An 18,839-nucleotide genomic window follows, 5' to 3' on the forward strand; every position below is an offset into this window, starting at 1 on the left:
TTGTTGATTCTGTTGCCTTTACTTTGAAGTTGGCCTGGTTTTTAAATAAAGTATCTACAGTAAAGGTAAAAAAACAGGAGAAAAGAAGAAAAGAGGAGAGAGAGAGAAAAAAAGAAAATGTAGGAGGGAAGGAGGGAGAAGGAAAATATAAGCACACCAGTTCAGTGGACTGAGAAACACTTCACTGTTCAATCCTCATTCTCCATTGTCTCCCTGGGTGCAGACTAAACACAGAGCCAGCTTCTGGATTACTAAGAAAAAGAAAACCTTCTTTCTAAATCCTAAATCTCAGTGTGACAAAGAAAAAGTCATTTGTTTGCCAACCTATTTCTAGGAATTCACCCAAGTAAATAACTCAATCTGGGGCTAAAGTTTGTACACATGAAGAGATCACATTACAGGCTGCTCATGATACCCCCAAATAAAGCGCCAGGACTCTAATGGAGGGATGACTAAAGCAAGGGTATGGCCATGAGGCACAAGTTCCCAATTACAAATGCCCACATTACAAAGGAGGGCAGGGGAGAGCTCAGTGGTAGGCAGAGCTATTGCTTCTCCTGCTAGGCTCAATCCCCAAAGGGTTTATACACAACAAATGCAATTCAAAACATTATACACCATTACTAGAACATATTGTTAAAAAACTGTTTTCAGTTAAAAAGATTTTCAGAGTTAGATGTAAAAGGAATTTGTAATAAAACAGTCTTCTGGATATGATATGACCGTAATACTCAAGAACTCATGGTTGCCTGCACAAGAAAGACCAGCACAATATCAATCCAGTTAGCATTCCAGTGTGGGGTGGAAAGGGGTTCAGGAACCCACATCCTTAACTGAGGAACAATTAGTAGAGAGTCAGTTTTCTGTAACAGTGTGGCTTAGAATCGCCCCTCTCTAGCGAATGCTCTCAGGACACACAATACAGACTAGTCAGTGGGTTATTAGACTTTAAAAAAATGAAGACCCTAAGTCGGGGGTAGAGAGGTAAGTGAGGGTGGGTGGTTCTGGAAGGGAAGGATGCGATCCAATTACACCATAGGAAATTCTCAATGAAGTATAAAATAATTTTAAGTTCAAGATTATATATCCATTGAACAATACAGAAAAGTGTATCTCTCTGTATGTAACACAAGAAAGTAGACAAAAACATCCATGTTTATCTCTGTATCATAGGTGAGTGAGCAGCACTTGAAAAACTAACCCATGGGTCCTTCATCACCGACATCCCCCTCACCTGAAACGTAAAGAGGCCTTGCAGCTGCTTAGACAAACCCCAGCCAGGGCAGTGTGATCTGCACAGGCATGCTCTTTTCCTTGAGGACAAAGGGCAGACTCTGCCAGCTGTGGGTTCTGCGAGTGACCACAGTGCTGGTTTCTGTGTTACCTGCAGGAAGTTCTGGCTGGAGATGATGAGAACCAGCTGAGCGCTGAGGTCTTCGGCTTGCGCTTGGCTCCCTCTCACCCCCTGCACTAGCTGAGGGATGTGATCAGCCACCGCCTGCAAGGAGCAAGAAAACAGGAACTGAGCATGGGCAGAGAGGGACAGTTAGCAAAGGGGCAGGGAAATGACCCAAATCAATGACTGTCTATGAGGATCCATTCCCAGGGACACTAGTACCGGAAGCTGGCTACAACAGCATACTGAACCCTCTTCTCCCTGCTCTTTCCACTTTAACAATGTCCCAGATGGGCTCAGTCCATTGATAGCCAACTGTCCTCTAGAACAAAGCCTTGAAAGAACTTCTCTAGTCAAAGCTCATGGGCTCCAGACCAAGAGGACTGAAGGTCAAATACCACACACACACACACACACACACACACACACACACACACACACAATACACACACACAACTTCACAGGTAAACTGAGTCAGACAGTTGCATGACCAGAGGGAGGGTAGAAGAGGTTCAGAAGCCATCATGTTTAAGTGCTCAGGCCTTAACTTTGCAGGTATGGATTCTGGGCCTCACCTTACATGTGGTCATTGCTCCTGTTTCTCTGTTCTAAGCATTGCTCAAACGAGAAAACCCAATCCATGGGAGAGAGGAGCCATATTCAGAAAAGTGGGACTACTCTAAGACAGTCACCTCCAGAGGAGCCTTAGGAACCAGCCATCTGCTTGTGCTCCTCCTAATTTCCCTGATGGAGCAGGCCTCAGAGGCCGGAGCATCACTGCTGGTGAAGGTGCATCTTAGCCTTGTGCCCACCCTCCACCCTAGCCACAGTGTAAAGATATTTAAAAATATGCCAATGGAAATGTGCACAGGCCTTTCCAATGCTGATTCCAGAAACTTGGTCCATTTTCCCTCTCAACGTCAGCCTGTCATTTAGATTCTCTCTCTTTTCCTGGCAGGGATGCTCAGAGATCTAATACCTTCAGTCTCTTTGGCAAAGAGGGAGAGAAGGCTGGCTGGCTGACTCCACACCAGGTCCCTGGGTATGAGCAGCTTGCAGCGTCTGAGGAAGGGAAAGGCCGCTTTCCAACCTTGCTGGCAGCTGAATGGTACAAGAAAGAACTATTCTGTCTGAGCAGAGGCCTCACTCTCGGCTCATCTCCTTCCACAGACACTTTCACCTACCACACAGTCAAATATGAGATGGGACCTCAGGAAAACCAGAGCCAGGTATAGAGAGCTCTCGACAATTCTCTCCTAGTTGCATGACCAATTTGTGAAAAATTAGATTCCCCTCAGAAACACAGCCGCTGCTGAGGAGGAGGCTTCCCTCAGCTGACTCGATCTTTTTCAGAGATTTGGAGGAAGGTCAGAACAGGTTAACTGTCAGAACAGTGGCACAAAGAGACACCTGTCACTAGCCTCCAATGCCAACATTCTCAGGAGAGTCCAGCAAGATGTCCACGTGCAGGAGGTGGTTCTGCAAAAGGATTTTATGTCCCAGGACATCAAAAGTGTCCTGGGAGTCAACCCTCTTGGTAGGAAGAGAGAATGTTTGCAGTATGGTCGACACAGCACCGATGCCCCTTCCCCCACAAACAGACAACCAGGTAACGGAAAGTACCCAACAGGAGGCCACAGGAGGCAGACAGGACAAAGCAGACCTCAGACATGGAAAAATCAGGAAATTGACCTGAGGTAGCATGGAAACTGGACACGGCCAGTCTCCCAGAGGGGACAGCGCTCTGGAAAGCCAAGGATTCATTTCTATTTCAAAGCTCTAAGATGGCCCCATCGATTCTCTTTATTTAATTCAGTCTCTTTAAAAAGATGAAGATAAAGGAAAGATAATGTTGGAAAAAAGAAACTGCTTCTAAATGCAGGCCTTCCGTTTAATGGACAAAAACCAGACACGTGTACACCTAGAACATAGAGCCACTGCAAACTAGATTAGGAGCCTGGGAGACCTGTCTTAAGTGAATTACAGGGGCATCCAGTGATCTAATGTTATCAGTGATCTGTTGCAGACCTGGCCCTCGGTGCACGGGGAGCTTACCTTGCAGCTCTGGACCAGTTGCTGCTGCGCCGAGGGGTTCTTGTTGGAGATAGCTGCGTTCTGGGAGGCTGCGATGGTCTGTGTGGCAGCAGCTGCAGCCTGCTTGGCTGCAACCTGCAGAGGAGAGTGACATAGGTCAGCCCAAGAAGGAGCCTGAAAACTCGTCCACCATGCCTCTCCAGTACGGGAGCAGACACAGTCTCTTTGAAGCCACCAACCATCTCAATCTTGTCGCCCTTTGTGGTCTTCCTTGCTGCCTGCTCTTTTAGAAGATGATCATAGTTTTTTGCTGGTCTCATTCTGGTCACCACAGGTGTAATGAGTGAGCAAGATGGCCTAGTCACTACCAGAAGACATTATTACACAGCAAGCCTCCCCAACCCCTGGCTCTTCCATCTCTCCATCCTGATGTTCCCCAAGCCATGCGAAAGATCAGGTCAGTCAGTTTTTCAACATGAACCAGGAAGAGGCTCATAACGTCCCACATCTAGCTAAGGAGGTGTGGGCAGTGGATGGCTGATACGGAGTTTTCTTCTCTGTGTAGATCATGCTCCCTGGATAGAACCTACGTCCAAGCACTGATAGCAGCATGATTTTAACTCAACAAATAGGAGGGAGGAGAAGAAGGAGGGAGAGAAGGAAGAAGAAGAGAAGGAAGAGGAGAAGAGGAAAGAGGAGGAAGAGAAGGAGGAAGAGGAGGAGAGGAGGTGTAGGCAGCTGCTAACAGCATGAAGTTAGGAAGGGAATCTAGGGAAGTGGTCCAGGAGTTGGAGTTGGAGTACAATCTAAATACATCTATGTATGAAGATACCAAAGAATAAATGGAAATTTAAAAGACAAGAGACAAGAGACAGTTGGGATGCTGAAATGGCATTGGTAAGGGTAAGCAGCAGAGTCTTAGTGTTCTAGGGAAAGGGGGTGCCCCTCATGAAGCACAGGCTGACCTTTACGTCAGACATCAATGAAGGTGTCTCTCTTCTCAGAGTACCCAGAAGCCTTAGCTCAGCTGTGACACAGTCCCCCCAGGAGGCATCCATGTCTCTCCTCTCAGAGTACCCAGAAGCCTTAGCTCAGCTGTGACACAGCCCCCAGGTAATTAATCCAGTTCAATATTCCGTCTCCTTCTAATAATGAGACTAACTGTCAGGTAACTTGGCCTTTATCCCTCTGCATCTTAGTTTGAAGACCTCCTATAAACATCCATGTAAAAAATGTTTTTTCTTCTGCAGTTTGTGGCTATTACTTTCAACCCCTAACTGGAATAAATATTCTAAAAAGAAATGACAAAAATATTCACTCTGCCTCCTTCTCAGTCCCACCCTCCTCCCTAGCTCTAGTCTAAAATTCTCAACAGGAAGCCACAAAACTCACTGCCTCTCAGGAATGGGGACTTAGTATGACTGGTCCTGGTGAATATCCGTTAATGCCAAGAAAAAAGTCGCCCAAATCCTCCTGCAAAAACACGGCATTCTATTGCTGAACCCAAGCCTTTGGCAACCCTGAACTGAAGCATTTTTTCAAATTGTGTGAATTCTGTTAAAGTACCTGAACCATCCAACATTGCTGCCTTTGAGCTGGCACTCTTTATATAGGTATCATTTTGGTGATTTGACTACCCCCACCCTGTAACTCTTAGCAATCACAAACGACACCCTAAAAGCTAGCCTGTTTCCTGACCTCCAGCCGGTTGACAATTTTTTTCTTAATAGCATTCTGCGCAGCTGCATTGGTTGCTACTCGGAGACCCTCGGCGGCTTCTCTCAGCCTCTGTTGTTGGTCTTCATTCTCTGGGTTGGCTGCAGCCCCCTGCAAAGGCAGAAACACACTTCAAATGACCCAGGAACAGTAGGCTGCAATTGCTAAAGGCATACCTTTCTTTCATTTTACTTCTTCCTAATAATGCCTAATACGGAAAGCCACACGCGAGGATAACGGCTGTGTACTACCAGGCTGCATCAGTGTTACCTCCACAGCCCCTAAACAGCTCATCCCAGCCTCATACTATCTTCATGCTAAAGACCAAACCTGCATGCAATGTGAGAAACGACATTGTAAACCACACTGGCTAGTTACACAAATTACCTTATAGCTGTAATTTCAAAACCTCAAGGCTGAGAAGATATCTGAGGCATTGTCATAATATTTCACATTAGTAAGTGTGCTTTTTATTTATGTATCAGCTAACAATATTAGTAAAAGGAAACATTTTATTCTAGTCTGGAGTTTAATTTTACAAATCTTGTAAGATGAAGTGCCCGGATAATTTTCTTCCAGGGTGACAAACAATTGTGTGAGTACCATTTACAGAGCATCAGGAGGACCAAAAAATAATAACCACCCCCAATCAAAAAAAACCTCCCTTTTTGCTGAGTTGCATTACTATTATGTCAAACATTAAAAGGACAATACAAAAAAAATTCTCATTGTAGGAAAAAAAAAAAAAAGAATGGTCTCTACTGGGGTGGAGGGAGGGAGGGAGAGGACAGAGAGACAGGAGTTGGATAACGGTGAGCAGACAGGGTACAGGAGGGAAGGGGTGAGCTCTAACGTTCTGTAGCCTAGGAGAAGAGCTATGGCTGAGAACAACTTGCTCTTTCCTGTGAAGCAGTGCTCAGAGCGAGTGCTCAGGACAGCAGTGTGTGCTGCTGTGAGTCAATTAAAATTCCTGTTTGAAAAGAGAGGCTCCGAAAGACCACTCCCCATCATATATGAGAAAGCCTGTAAGTGAAGGTATCTGCAAAGGGCGGTTTTATCTTAACTGGTATGGCAGACACCCTGACGGCTCATCTTCACATCTGCTGGAGCATTCAAAGGCCAAAGTAAATACAGAAAGTGCTGGTCCCATTGGAGATGGAGCATGATGGGAGGGGGTGGGGAGGCCGCAGGGGTGGGGGCTACAGAAAGACCCCAAGGGAAGTTTGCTAAAGGCTATGAAAAGAAATCCTGTCTGAGACAAACAGCTGGTACTCAACTGTATTCAAACACAGGAAATTCACTTAAGAAAGCTGGTGCCCTCGGCTGGGGCAAGAGTTTGACACCACACTTTGTGCAGGTCCACAGTCCTAGTAGCCCGGTACATCAGCTGAACCTGGCCTTGGCAGTTGTCAGTTTTACTTGGACACACAGGATTCTAAGTCAGGAAAGGCAGAGTCGATGCTGGGAGAGCTCACTCTTCGTCCCCCCCCCCCCCCCCCACAAATGTTATGTGTCATTTTGATTGTCTATGGTACGATTTAGAATCACTATTTGAAACACCTCTTTGGGCACGCCTGTGAGGGACTGTCTAGACTGAATTGCTTGAGTCTAGACCCCTGTAAGTGTGGGCAACCCCATTCCATAGGCTGGGTCCTAGACTAAATTAAAAATGGAGAGGCAGCTGAGCACCAGCATCAATCCCTCGCTTCCTGACTAGGGATGAGATTTGACCAGCTCCGCCAGGCAACTGTTGCAGCAATGAGAATTCATGCTTTGCTGTCTGCGTTAAGTCATCATCTCTTTCTCCTGTTCAACAACGCCTCCTCTGCTACCCTAAGTGTGTTAGATGTCACAAAGCCATTCAGGTTTTCAAGGAGAAATCCACACTCCACCCTTCGCATTTGAAGGTAAGCTTCAAACACCAACACTCAACAGAGTTTACATTTCAGGCCAAAAGACCAATGCCTACCTTTGCAGCTTCCACCATGCGGGCAGTGGAGTCAGCCAAGAGCTTTGCGGCTGCCAGGAGCTTCTTGGAATTCTCCATGTCAATCTCAGCCTCCGCATCGGACCTCATGGCATTGACAAGATCTGATGTGGCCTGGGCCAGCACCCGGGCTTGGCGTACCATCTCACCTAGAGAACAGGACAGTAGGTGTGGGCTTTTATTCACCACTCTGTCTGAGCACCACCTCAATGGTCAGGAGGGTTTTGTTTTTATTTCCTGTTGTTATTTGTTTAAAATAGGCTTTTCTGTGTCTCAGGTCAGGCTCTAACTCCCTATATAGCCAAGGATGGTTTAGATTAGCTAAGCCTGTTGCCTCTACCTTCTTAGTGCTGGAATTACAGGCTTGTTCCACCATGCCTGGTTTATGAGGTGCTAGAAACTGAACCCAAGGCTTTTTTGCACACTAGCCAGGCAGTTGACCAAACTGAGCTACACCCCCAGGTCCTGGTCTGAAGCTTTTATTACTACTTGTCCTTGCTGTGCATGTGACTTTACAAAAGTCTATCTCAACTTTCCTTGGGGAGGGGGGTATTAATTCCTAACATTACAAATGAGACCACCCCAGGAAAGGGATTGGGTCCTCTCCCAAAGCTTTTCTGAGGGGAGACAAGCTTTTACACATACAGGCATGTGCTAAAATCAGTGTGGTGACTTGGATGGCATTGTGGGACAGAAAAAAAGGGACACTAGGAAAAACTGATGAAATTTGAATCATATGGGTGGCTAACAGGAATGCACCCATGAGTGCTCTGACATATGAGTTACAGAAGAAACAGGAGGAAGAGGAGACAGGACTCTGCTACCTCTGCAAAAGGAAAGTCTGAAACCATTCCCAAATAAAAGGTTTATGGAAAATAAGCCAAAAGGGAGAAGATTAGCAAAAACCTCAACTGTACAAAGCATTCCAGGTTTGTTAGCAAATTAAGAAGCATAGAAAAAAAAACATAAGACGATTTTCCCAACAACTACCAAATACCTGCCAAGCCTGTGGCACACACCTAGAATCCCAGGCCATCACTGGCTAACACAGAGTATCACAAGGTTAAGGCTAGCCCTGTCTCTAAAAGTAGCTGAACAAAAGGGCCACCCCCCAGAAGCTGTTATACAGTATGGTTATACACTGGCAAAACAGGGTAGGGTTGCAAATCCTTTCTGGAGAGAAATTTCACTAAGAAGTTTAAACTTCAAGATCCATGTAACAGTTGGCTGGGAAATTCCACAGAAAGGCATTGCCAGCCATATAAAATTCCAAAAGCAAATGAAGACACATTTTCAAGAAGGCTCTATGTAGGAACATTTTTGTAAAGGCAAATCAAACTGGCAAAAGAAATATCTATTAACAGATACTCGGTCAAAGGGCTGGAGGCTGAGCTCAGTGGGGGAGTGCTTAGCTAGCATGCAGCCAGAGACCTGGGTTTGAGCCCTAACACTGAGAAAAACACATCATCGCTACACACCCCAGAATGGGGTGCTCTACTGTCATGAAAAATCAGACATATAGGTGGACGTGGAAAAATTCATATGTAGAACACAATTATATTTATATAAACTGTGACCCTCTACACACCACCTTTGAAAGTAGGGATGTTTGATAATCGAGAGAAATTGTGAGGTGACGGGAAGCTGACCTGCAGCCAGCCATTTTACCAGAGATCGGTATAGAATAAAGTGGTCAGTTACAGGAATGCAGAGGGCTTAGTGGCAGCATGAATTCAGAGTTAATTTTCAACAAACTAAGAGGCACGGTGCATATATGATTTCAGTTTGCAGCATGAGTATATTACAGTATATCAAAATGTCCTGCTCTATGTCTCCCACAAAAATGAGACAAGGGCTGCGGTCTGGGCCTTTCCTTCCATCCCACCTGCTGTCTCCTGTCCCTCCTGGCTCTCTACAGTGACCTTGTGGAGATTTCTAGTGGGCCTTTAAATAAATGTCTCCATTCCTGGCTTTGTTCCTGTTTCCTTTGGTGGCTGCTCTGATTTTACCAGCTATGCCCTGTGTGTGTCTTATTAAAATTATGAATTCAACAATGCAATTCCAATGAAGTTTTTAATGCCCCTGGAAGAGAATGTTGGGATTCCCGGATCTTTCTCTGTGCCATGGTGAGGAAGTTTTAGATTAAGGAAGATTCACTGTTGCTCTTGTTCCTTATTCCACAGGTTACCTAGAAAGTGACCATCACCACGAGGAACACCCCAAAACCATCCAAACCCTCTTCCCCCAAGCCAGTGCCTCACCAGCATCACCCATGGAACTGAAGATGCTCTCAGTGACACACATGATGGTGTCGGTGGCCTGGTCATAGCGGCCGATGGGCTCGCCTCGGCTGGCGAACTGCCGCACGTGCTGCAGGAGGTCGTGCAGGGCCTGGCTGACCACGCTGGCTGCTGCGCTGACCTGCTTTAGGAGTTCACTATCACCAGTGGCTGCCTGGCAGGCACGAACACAGTTCTCCACAGAGCGGTCCACCAGTTTCCCAGCTTCGATCAGCTGCTCCTGGCACACAGGGGAGCTGATGGTGGGGCTCACCACCTGGAAAGACACAGAAAGGCTCACTGTAGTAGATGTTCCTGGTGCTCCAGGGTGTCTGGCATCTCCCTTAGGTCACTCACTTTGTGACTCATTTAGCACACAAACCAGGGACCCTCCAATGGGGTAACCTCTACACTCCTAAACTTTCTTTGTGATTTGAGAAATCCTGCTAATTAGACATGCACAGCAGTCCTCAGTACCTAGTACTTAAATAAGGACAAAGTTCCAATGGCTACTAATTATATGCTTTCCCTCTTAGGATACCCTAAGTGAATCTTCTAGGCTGACGTAAGACAACTATCTAAAAAAATTGCAAATACTTTCTGGAGGCATCTGAAACGCTGCCTGTGTTTCCTCAGAGACTAGGGAAAGTCTGTTAGTTACCCGTGGACTCCAGGCAGATCACTAAGGAAGCCTCTGGATGCTCCAAATCCTATCTGAGGAGGTGGGTGGGGTAATGGGAAATGCCAGCCCTTCAACCACAGATATGCAAAGCTGGAGACAGAATGCTCAGCAGCAGACATCCCCGTCCAGAGAAGCACACACGCATGACGAAATGGAAGGACACCTGGGACCAGACAGGTCTAAGTCATAACCCCAACTCTGCAGCTTATTTCCATGACTGAAAGCACCTCACCACTGAGTCACCTCAGGTTTCTCATCAGTAAATGAAGCCTAATGGTGCGCAGCCTGCTGGACCGCTAGGAAAACCCAGCCGGGCGATTCTGACACAATGAACACACCCTGGAGCCACTCACGTTTTCAGGATGAATGGACTCCCCGGGAAGCTATGGGTTCGGAACAAACCCCTTTACAACATTATGCCATGGATTACAAAGCCTTTTTGTTTTTTCTTTTCCCTATTTCCCCATCAAGACAGGGTTTCTCTGAGTGGCCCTGGCTGTCCTGGAACTTGCTCTGTAGATCAGGCTGGCTTCGAAATCACAGAAATCTGTTTGCCTCTTCCTCCAGGGGACTGGGCTGGGATGAAAGGCACACAAAGTCTCTTTTATGCCCTGGAAATCAATCAACCAACCAACCAACCATCAACCAACCACCCACCCAACCACCCAACCACCCAACCAACCAACCAACCATCAACCAAACAAAAATCCTATTCATGTTCCTCAAAAGAAGGCATCTGAAGCAAGCTCTAGAGCTCAGGCTACTTACTTACTGACTGGCGGCAGGTGAGAGTGTCTGGCGCTGTAGGGAGGGTTGGCAGGCCAGCTGGCTTACCTTTGCACATGCCACAAGCTGTGAGGTAGAGAGGGCACACTGGGTGGCTGCAGCGATCACCCTGTTCTGTAGGACGGTGTCTTCAGCCACCTGGGCCACATTCTTCGCCTTGAGTACTAACATGGCAGCAGCATTGGCAACAGCTTTAGCTAGACTCATTAAAACATCCTAAGAAAAGAGGACCAAAGCTATTTTATTTATTATTATCACTCTTCAGACACTAAAACTGTGTAGAGTGCACCCAACCTTTCTATTGAAATTCAATTTGATTTTTGACCTTCATTATCTTGATTTTTTTCCCCTTTATTTTTTGAAAGGCCAACCCATCTTTGCAAGAAACTAAAGAAAAAAATGTATCTTGATAACAAAACACTGAGAAACACAGGTTTCAACACAAAACAGGTCAGGGATGGATGGGGAGATGGCCTAGTTAATAAAGTGCAAACAATAGGACCTGAGGCTGGATCCCCAGTACATAAAACAGGACACCAGCAAACTGCATATGTTTGAAATGTGCTGTCAGGCCAGAGACAGGCAGATCCTTAAGAGCTCACTAGTCAACCAGCTCTAACTAGTGAGCTTCTGATCTGGAGACAGACTCTGTCTCAAAATGTATGGTGCAGAGTGACTGGGAGAGACATCTGACATTGAACTCTGGTGTACACATGCACGAATATGTGCATGCCTACCAAACAAGCACATTCGCACACATCTAAGCACATATATAGATCCTCCAAATACCACATACACATACAGCACCAAAATAAAAAAATTAAACAGAGGAAACAGGAAGGATTTAGCTAGTGATCCACATTCATGTTCTCACACTGGTCCTTGACTCTTGCATTTGATGGATGTGTGACAGCAGAAGCCGAGGAGATACTCAGATGCCAGAAGTACTGCAATGGTAGGCGTTACATCACAGCCTCTGACTCATCATGCCCCAGAGTAAACTGAAAATCAATCTTTCGGATGCCTAGCTTGCACAAACATCCGAGTTATGGTCCAAAACTCAGCCGTCCCTCTGCCTCCAGAGGGCAACATAGGACACACACAGACTAACTGCCAGCACCAATTCCTACAGCTGGAAAGCCAAAGACTGCTCTGAACATATCCTCAGCATCCGGAATCTTCTGCATAGGGATTGGATTATGCAAAGTGGAAGAGAATTTGCATAAGTTAACCATGGCATGATGACGGGGAATGCGTGTGAGTAGTTGGTGCACCGCTTGCCCAGCAGATATGAAGCCCTGGGTACCACGCCCAGGAACTAGCTATGGCGGTGCCTGCCTGTAATCCCAGCACTTGGGAGGAAGGCCAGGGGACCTGAACTTCAAAGTCATCTTGGGCTAGTCTAATTGGTAGGACAGCTTAGACGACACGAAGCACTGTATCAAAACCATGTCTAACTCCAGCTGCTAGGACTGCAAGAATTTAAAATTCAGCCTATGAAAGGTACTCTGCCTGCAGGAGGGACATTCCTTGGATTTGGACCACCAGATCCGTCACCCAACCACTTTTACATTTAATTTACCTCAGTGCTACAAATACTGGGAGCACCTTATTTGATTTAGAAATGCCTTCCCTAACATCCAAGCCAATGTTACTTTGAGCGAGCATGTCTAGTCTTTTCTCCAGAGGAAATGTAGTCAGAAGCCTTTAGTTATTCATCAGATAATATAAAAAGGCACACTGGTTATACGGGTCAAGGGTACCGATCAGCTCTTTACAATGAGAGATCTTACGAGAAAATATATCGGAAATCATGCCCAGCCTCTTGGTTTTCAGCAGTGAAGAACACATTCGACACAGCCAACTCTAAAAAGTGCCAAATAACCTAAGGAAGCAGCTTTGGGGGCTGGAGAGGCGGCTCCTAGGGAAAGACACTGTCACGTCTACTCCTGACTGCAGCTGGTTTTCTGGGGTCCACATGGTTGGAGGAGAGAATGGACACCCCAAGTTGTCTCTGACCTCTACATGTATGAAGTGGTGAAGTGGTAAGCATGGACATGGACATACACACACACACACACACACACACACACACACACACACACACACACACACACCCCAAACACACAGGTACACATGCACAAATGGAATAAAATAAAAATAATTAAGAAAATATCTTGATTTTAAATAAAGACAAAACCAAAGTGCCCTTAAAGGAACCGTCTACCGTGGCCTTTCATGGGTCTATGACAGTACCTGGGTGTACATTAAAAGTTGTGAAACATGAAGCTTTTAGAAGTCAAATTGTGTCTGCTGCACAGCTTCCAGAAATTGATTCCAATATGCCGCCCCTTACAAGTACCCCCAGGGATCTTGGACATTTGCCCCTGAATTCAAGTTAAAAGCAATCTGGATGTCACAAATTACAAACAAGATTTTTAAGCATAATTTTCTAAAGCTTACCAGAACATTCTTTCACACAGAGACCAAGACTGGGTCACCCACAACCACAATTGTCACAAAGGACTTTGTTCAGGTCACTGAAAGAAATTCTCTATTAATCTTGTCCAAATATAATCAGGAAAAGAACAGATACTGCAGTTATAACTGCTGGCCAGTTTCTGTCAAACTTCTCAATAAGCCCACTGTGTGGAGCTTGGGTGAAATAAATCCTGTCAGCTCTGGGAACACGCAGTACATTGAGAACCCAAGAGAAGCTCCACCGCAGGCCTCAGAAAGACACAGTGGAAATCCCATGCCAGGTGGCCCCATTGACAGAAGGAGCGAGGCTGGGGAGGACTGTCCTACCACACCAGTCCTCAGCTACACCACCCACTCCCTGGGACATCCCACCTTGTCTCTGATCCTGCCTCCTAGCACGGCCAAAGAACAAGCAGGAGGCAGGGGCTGCAGCTGAACACTGTAGACAATCCATCAGAAGAGGGGAGGGGAAGCAGAGCTTCAGAGAACTGCAAGGGCAAGTCCCACGCCTTATGGGAATCCAGAGCATCACCTTCTTCACCCTCGACAACAGCAAAAGGATGCTTTTTGGGTGTGCACTTGAATATGGAGACCATAGACAAGCTCAGGTGCCATTCTTCAGGGGCTGTCTATCTTGGTTTTGTGTTTCGAGACAGAATCTCTCCCTGACCAAGTTTGCCAATTCTGCTGGTCTGAGTCTCAGGGGACCCTCCTGCCTCTTCTTCCCAGCCCTGACTTTACAGATACATATGTATACATACATCCTACTTACTATGTGTGTACAGCTGTAAACATGAGCACTGGGAATTCACCTCAGGTCCTCATGTTCGTTACCGTCTCCCCAGCCCCCCAAAAGCAATACTTCTGAGCAAAGTAAATCAAGTACTGAAAGATAATGAAGCCCAGCAACAGCAGCTGAATCTAATACAGACCAAATTCCTAAGAGTTATTTGCCTAGGAGAATTACAATATAGACTACAAGTACAACACAAGGATTGTGTGGAGATCTGGAAAGGACTCAGGATGCGGAGAAGAGCAGGGGACAGTGGGGCATGTTATGGGGTCTGCAGTGACCTCTGCACATGTGAAGCAGTTCCTGGAAATCCCGGGATAGAAATGACTTTTAGGAAGCTATGACTGGCACCCAGCCTATACCGTGCACGAACATCTTACTGAACCTCAGGACATGAATGGGTCCTGTGGTCCTTGAACCCCAAGTACAGAGACAGGGAGGAGACTGGCTACCCCTATGGACGAAAGTGTACATTTCTCTCTCACATGATTATTAGTCTATGTGACACATCCTGTCCCTCTAATTCTAGAGTAAATGTTGTCCTGAGGGACCGTCAATTGAGAAAATGCCTCCATTAGATCCAATGGTTAAGACAACTTAATTACTAACTGATGGGAAAGGGCACAGCTCATGTTAATTACTAATTGATGAGGAAGGGCCTAGTTTATGGTGGGTGATCTTATCCCTGGATTGGTGAGCCTAGGTTCTATAAGAAAGCAAGGCAATAGAGAAAGCCGGTAAGCATCACCCCTCCATGGCCTCTGCATCAGCTCTTGCCTCCAGGTTCCTGTCCTGGCTTCTTTCAATGACAGACTACAGTGTGAAAGCAGAAGCCAAATAAGCCTTTCCCTTCCTAGTTGTCATAACAATAGTAACCCTAACTAAGGTAAGTGTCACGCAAAATGGCCATCCATGAGGTAAAACACCAGAATGCCAGGAGAAGCTAAGGAAGGGGAAGGTGTTTGATTTCTTCCCAGAACATATGATGATGTCACTGACCAATGGAGAGGTGGTCAAAGGGGATGTAGCAAAAGAGGCATCCTCTTGCATTGTGGGAAGGATGTATTTAGGGTATCAAGAAACTGATAAAAAGATGTCTGTTTTTTCAGGTCAGAGAGATGGGTCAGTGGTTAAGAGCACTGGCTGCTCTTCAAGAACTGAGTTCAATTCCCAGCATCCAGGTAATAGTTCACAACATCTGTAATGGGGTCTGACGCATGACGGCAGAACACTCAAACAAACAGACAAGCTTTAAAAAAATAAATCTGTTTTTAACAATATTTTTATGAATTTGGTGGTATATGTGATGCCAGCTCTTATACATTTGAAATTTTGTGGTTCTGATCTCTAAATCAGTGTTTCACATATAGTTACATATTGCCTTGTAATACAATAATTTAGAAAACATTTTTATTATTTTATTTTATTTTATTTTTATTTATTTTTATATTTTAGCCAAATTCGAAGCTAGTTTTATTAAATACTGGCCAGATGGATTCCCATAGTATGGCACTGAATTACATTAAACAGGGGCTTATAAAGGCAAAACCCACAGGGCTATGTACTAACCACCTTTGTCCAATCAAGGGCAAACATACATTCTCACAAGTTCCACACATCCTGCCTGCATAGCTCCCGTCTATGTGTGATCAAGCACATCCTGTACATTTGGGACAACCAAGGTTGTTCACAGAAGCAGAAACACAATTCGTCTCTTACCTGAACAACAGCCCCCAGCATTTCAGGAAGTTACCTGCTCTTGCACAAGTAGTCTTACAGGTTAGAGGCATTTTTGGAAAACATTTTTTTCAAGTAAAGGCAAGGGTTGGGGATATAGCTTAGTTGGTAAAATGCTTGCCTAGCATGCATAAAGATTTGTGTTCCATTCCCAGCACCACGTACTCAAAGCACGGTGGAGCACACACGTAATCACAGCACACAGGAGATGAAGGCAGGATGAACGGAAGCCCAAAGTGAACCTAGATACAGGGTGAGCTTGCAGCCAGCTCCTGCCACTGGAGACCACACTGCAAAGACTGAAACGAAGGGGCTGAAAAACAGCCTGCTGGGCAGAGTACGTGCGGCTGTTGCAGAGGACCTGAATTCAGTTCTCACCAACAGTTTGGGCAGCTCCAAAAGGACTGTAACTCTATCCCCAGGGGATCTGACACCTACTTCTAGCCTCTTGAGGGTATCCTCATACACATGTATACACACATACATAGATACACACATTTGCATAAATAAAATAAAGAGTAAAAGTAAAGTGTAGTGAAATTCAACTGAATTGCCATACAATGAATTTCATAATTTGGATAAGGGACTCCTTCAGAGAGCATAGCAAAGACATTGAATATTCTAACTGGGATGGACTTATGTATTACTTGTAAAATCAGAGACTTTATAAAGAGGAATAGGGTCCCCAAGTAGACAAGCAGAGCACACCCTCCGAGAGTCTCAGTCTCAACACTTTTACTGTGGGGTTAGGAGGGCAGACAAGTTGAGATATTGTCCAAGCTTCAGTGTGGTGAAACTGGCAGTGAATCAAGCCAGCTGCAAACAGTAGCAACAGCTGCTCAGCAGAGGACAGGGAGTATATGACTCTAGTACTGAAAACTCAGGATCACAAAAATGACTTCTCAGCCAGGGTCCACCCAAACTCTCGGCCTTCCTACATGGCAAGATCTGGGCTCAGGCATCAAGTGCTTGTTGGATTAGCCTGAGCTAAACACCCAGATCCTACTGCAAGAAATTCAACAATATAGAAAACATTTAACAAGTAAAGGCCAGGGCTGGAGATGTAGCTCAGTCTGCATAGTGCTTGTAGCTGTAGTACTGGGGAGGCTGAGAGGCAGATCCCTGGAGCTTGACTTCAAGTCAGCCTGCCTCAATCAACAATTCCAAGGTCCTAGTGAGAAACTTTATCTCAAAAACCAAACATGCTGGACAGCATCCTGAGAAATGACATCAGAGGCTGACCTCTGGCCTCCACACAAAAGTGCTCACAAACACAAGCATCCCAACACCTCAACACCCCAATACATACACACACACACACACAAATGAACAAAAAGAGAGTCCACTAAAAAAGCTACTTCCCACAAAATAAAAAAAGACTTGCTGAGGCCACTACAAAGGGATTCACAAATACTGTATCCACTTTTATGTTTATAAAATGTCTAAGAAACTGGTGAACAACCAGAAAGGCTAAGTGTTTAGGAGGATGATACATTCTATCAGTGACCTGGCTTTTTTCCATTAAAAATATATACATTTAATTGACACTAAAAGACCTCCCTACTCAAATCATGTCCTTGGGCCGTACTCTCAGCAACCGGAGAAGCCTGAGCTTGTGCTCTGATACACCCTCCCTGTGAGCAGACTCCTCACTCAGACACCTTTCCAAGACTGGCGAGCCACAGATGTCTTACTTGGAATCTCTCGTCCGTCTCGTTCTCTCCGATCTGTCTCAGGAGATCTCCACTGGCTTGGCCAATGCTTCCTGCAGCAGTCAAAACAGTCTGTCGGGGCTACAAACAGAGAACACGATCTGGTTGGAGAGAAAATGAATTCTTCCCGCATCTCGCCACATAATGGTATAGTGAGGAATCCAACAGAACCAGCTCCTCCTCCATTCAAATGGAGATCTCTGGTTGTATGCCAGATAGGAGATTAAAAAAAAAATCCTGGTGAGATGCAAGGAAACTCTCATCACCCAGTAACAGGTAGAAGTGCTTGAAATTTCCAACGAATGGATCTTGTGCAATTAGATAGAACAAAGCAGGTTTATATGGAAGTTCAGTTGCAAACCTGTAAGTATACCTTTTGTTTACTAGCCGGAATGGCTTTCTACTAGGAGCACCCCCTTCCCACCCCAAGGGCTGAACCACAGGACCTGAGCCATTCCTTTCTGTACTTCCCTGTGGTATTTTCTCAGGACAGTAGAAACTTTTCAGGAAGCCAGAGCCCCACAGAACTGAAGGGATATACATATGTCATCTGAATGGGACTGAGGTCCTTAGGGCTCACCTCTCCAGAAGTAGGCTGCACAGCCTTCAGCAAATCCGACACGGCCCCGGCGAGAGTCCTGGCAGCTCTGAGAAGGTCCTCCCCACTGCCCACATCATCGTCCATGAGGGCCGCCAGCAGCTTCACCCCCTTGGACATTTCAGTCAGGTTGGAAGAAATGGTAGTGATTGCACAGCCCACGGCTGTGTAGTCAGTGTCTGCAGGGTCACCTGAGACCAAGACCAAAGGAGAGCAGTGACAGGTGAGAGGGTCCAGCTTGGCAGGAGGTAGGCAGTCCTGATGAGACTTTCTCAAAACTCCCATTGGCAGGAGTGCCCCACCACCATGCAGGTATTATACAGAATCGGGAGCTCAGTGACATGGCCGTCACCCTGACTCCAAGGTCCTCCCACCTGGAGGTCTCACTGAAACACTGAACTCCTTCAGAATTCCAAAGCAAAGGTCTTTCAAGGGAATTAGAAAAAGCTGGAGTTGGGGGTATGGTTGGAAATAGGTTGGAAATAATAAAAATATAGTCTGCTCTGGTACGAATATATGTATGTCTATGTATGTGTATGTGTGTGTATGTGTATGTATATGTATGTATATGTATGTGTAAGTGTGTGTATGTGTATGTATATGTGTATGTGTATGTATGTGTATGTATATGTATGTAT

The 18,839-nt window shown here is 45.7% G+C and overlaps 1 protein-coding gene across 5 annotated transcripts in view; it reads right to left on the reverse strand.

Moving 5' to 3' along the window:
• TLN2 (talin 2) overlaps nt 1–18,839 on the reverse strand; it is a 402,865-nt gene that overhangs the window by 111,253 nt on the left and 272,773 nt on the right. For all 5 annotated transcript variants that reach the window (XM_080934594.1, XM_080934590.1, XM_080934592.1 and 2 more), the window contains 8 exons: nt 18,184–18,392; nt 17,586–17,684; nt 10,929–11,096; nt 9,395–9,689; nt 7,116–7,282; nt 5,129–5,257; nt 3,452–3,565; nt 1,385–1,498 (listed from right to left, as the gene is read on the reverse strand). In XM_080934594.1, the coding sequence (XP_080790720.1) occupies nt 1,385–1,498; nt 3,452–3,565; nt 5,129–5,257; nt 7,116–7,282; nt 9,395–9,689; nt 10,929–11,096; nt 17,586–17,684; nt 18,184–18,392 (1,295 nt within the window). The remainder of the gene's footprint in view (nt 1–1,384; nt 1,499–3,451; nt 3,566–5,128; nt 5,258–7,115; nt 7,283–9,394; nt 9,690–10,928; nt 11,097–17,585; nt 17,685–18,183; nt 18,393–18,839) is intronic.

Source organism: Micromys minutus (assembly GCF_963924665.1).
Source record: "Micromys minutus genome assembly, chromosome: 21".
In the NCBI taxonomy this organism is placed as follows: domain Eukaryota; kingdom Metazoa; phylum Chordata; class Mammalia; order Rodentia; family Muridae; genus Micromys; species Micromys minutus.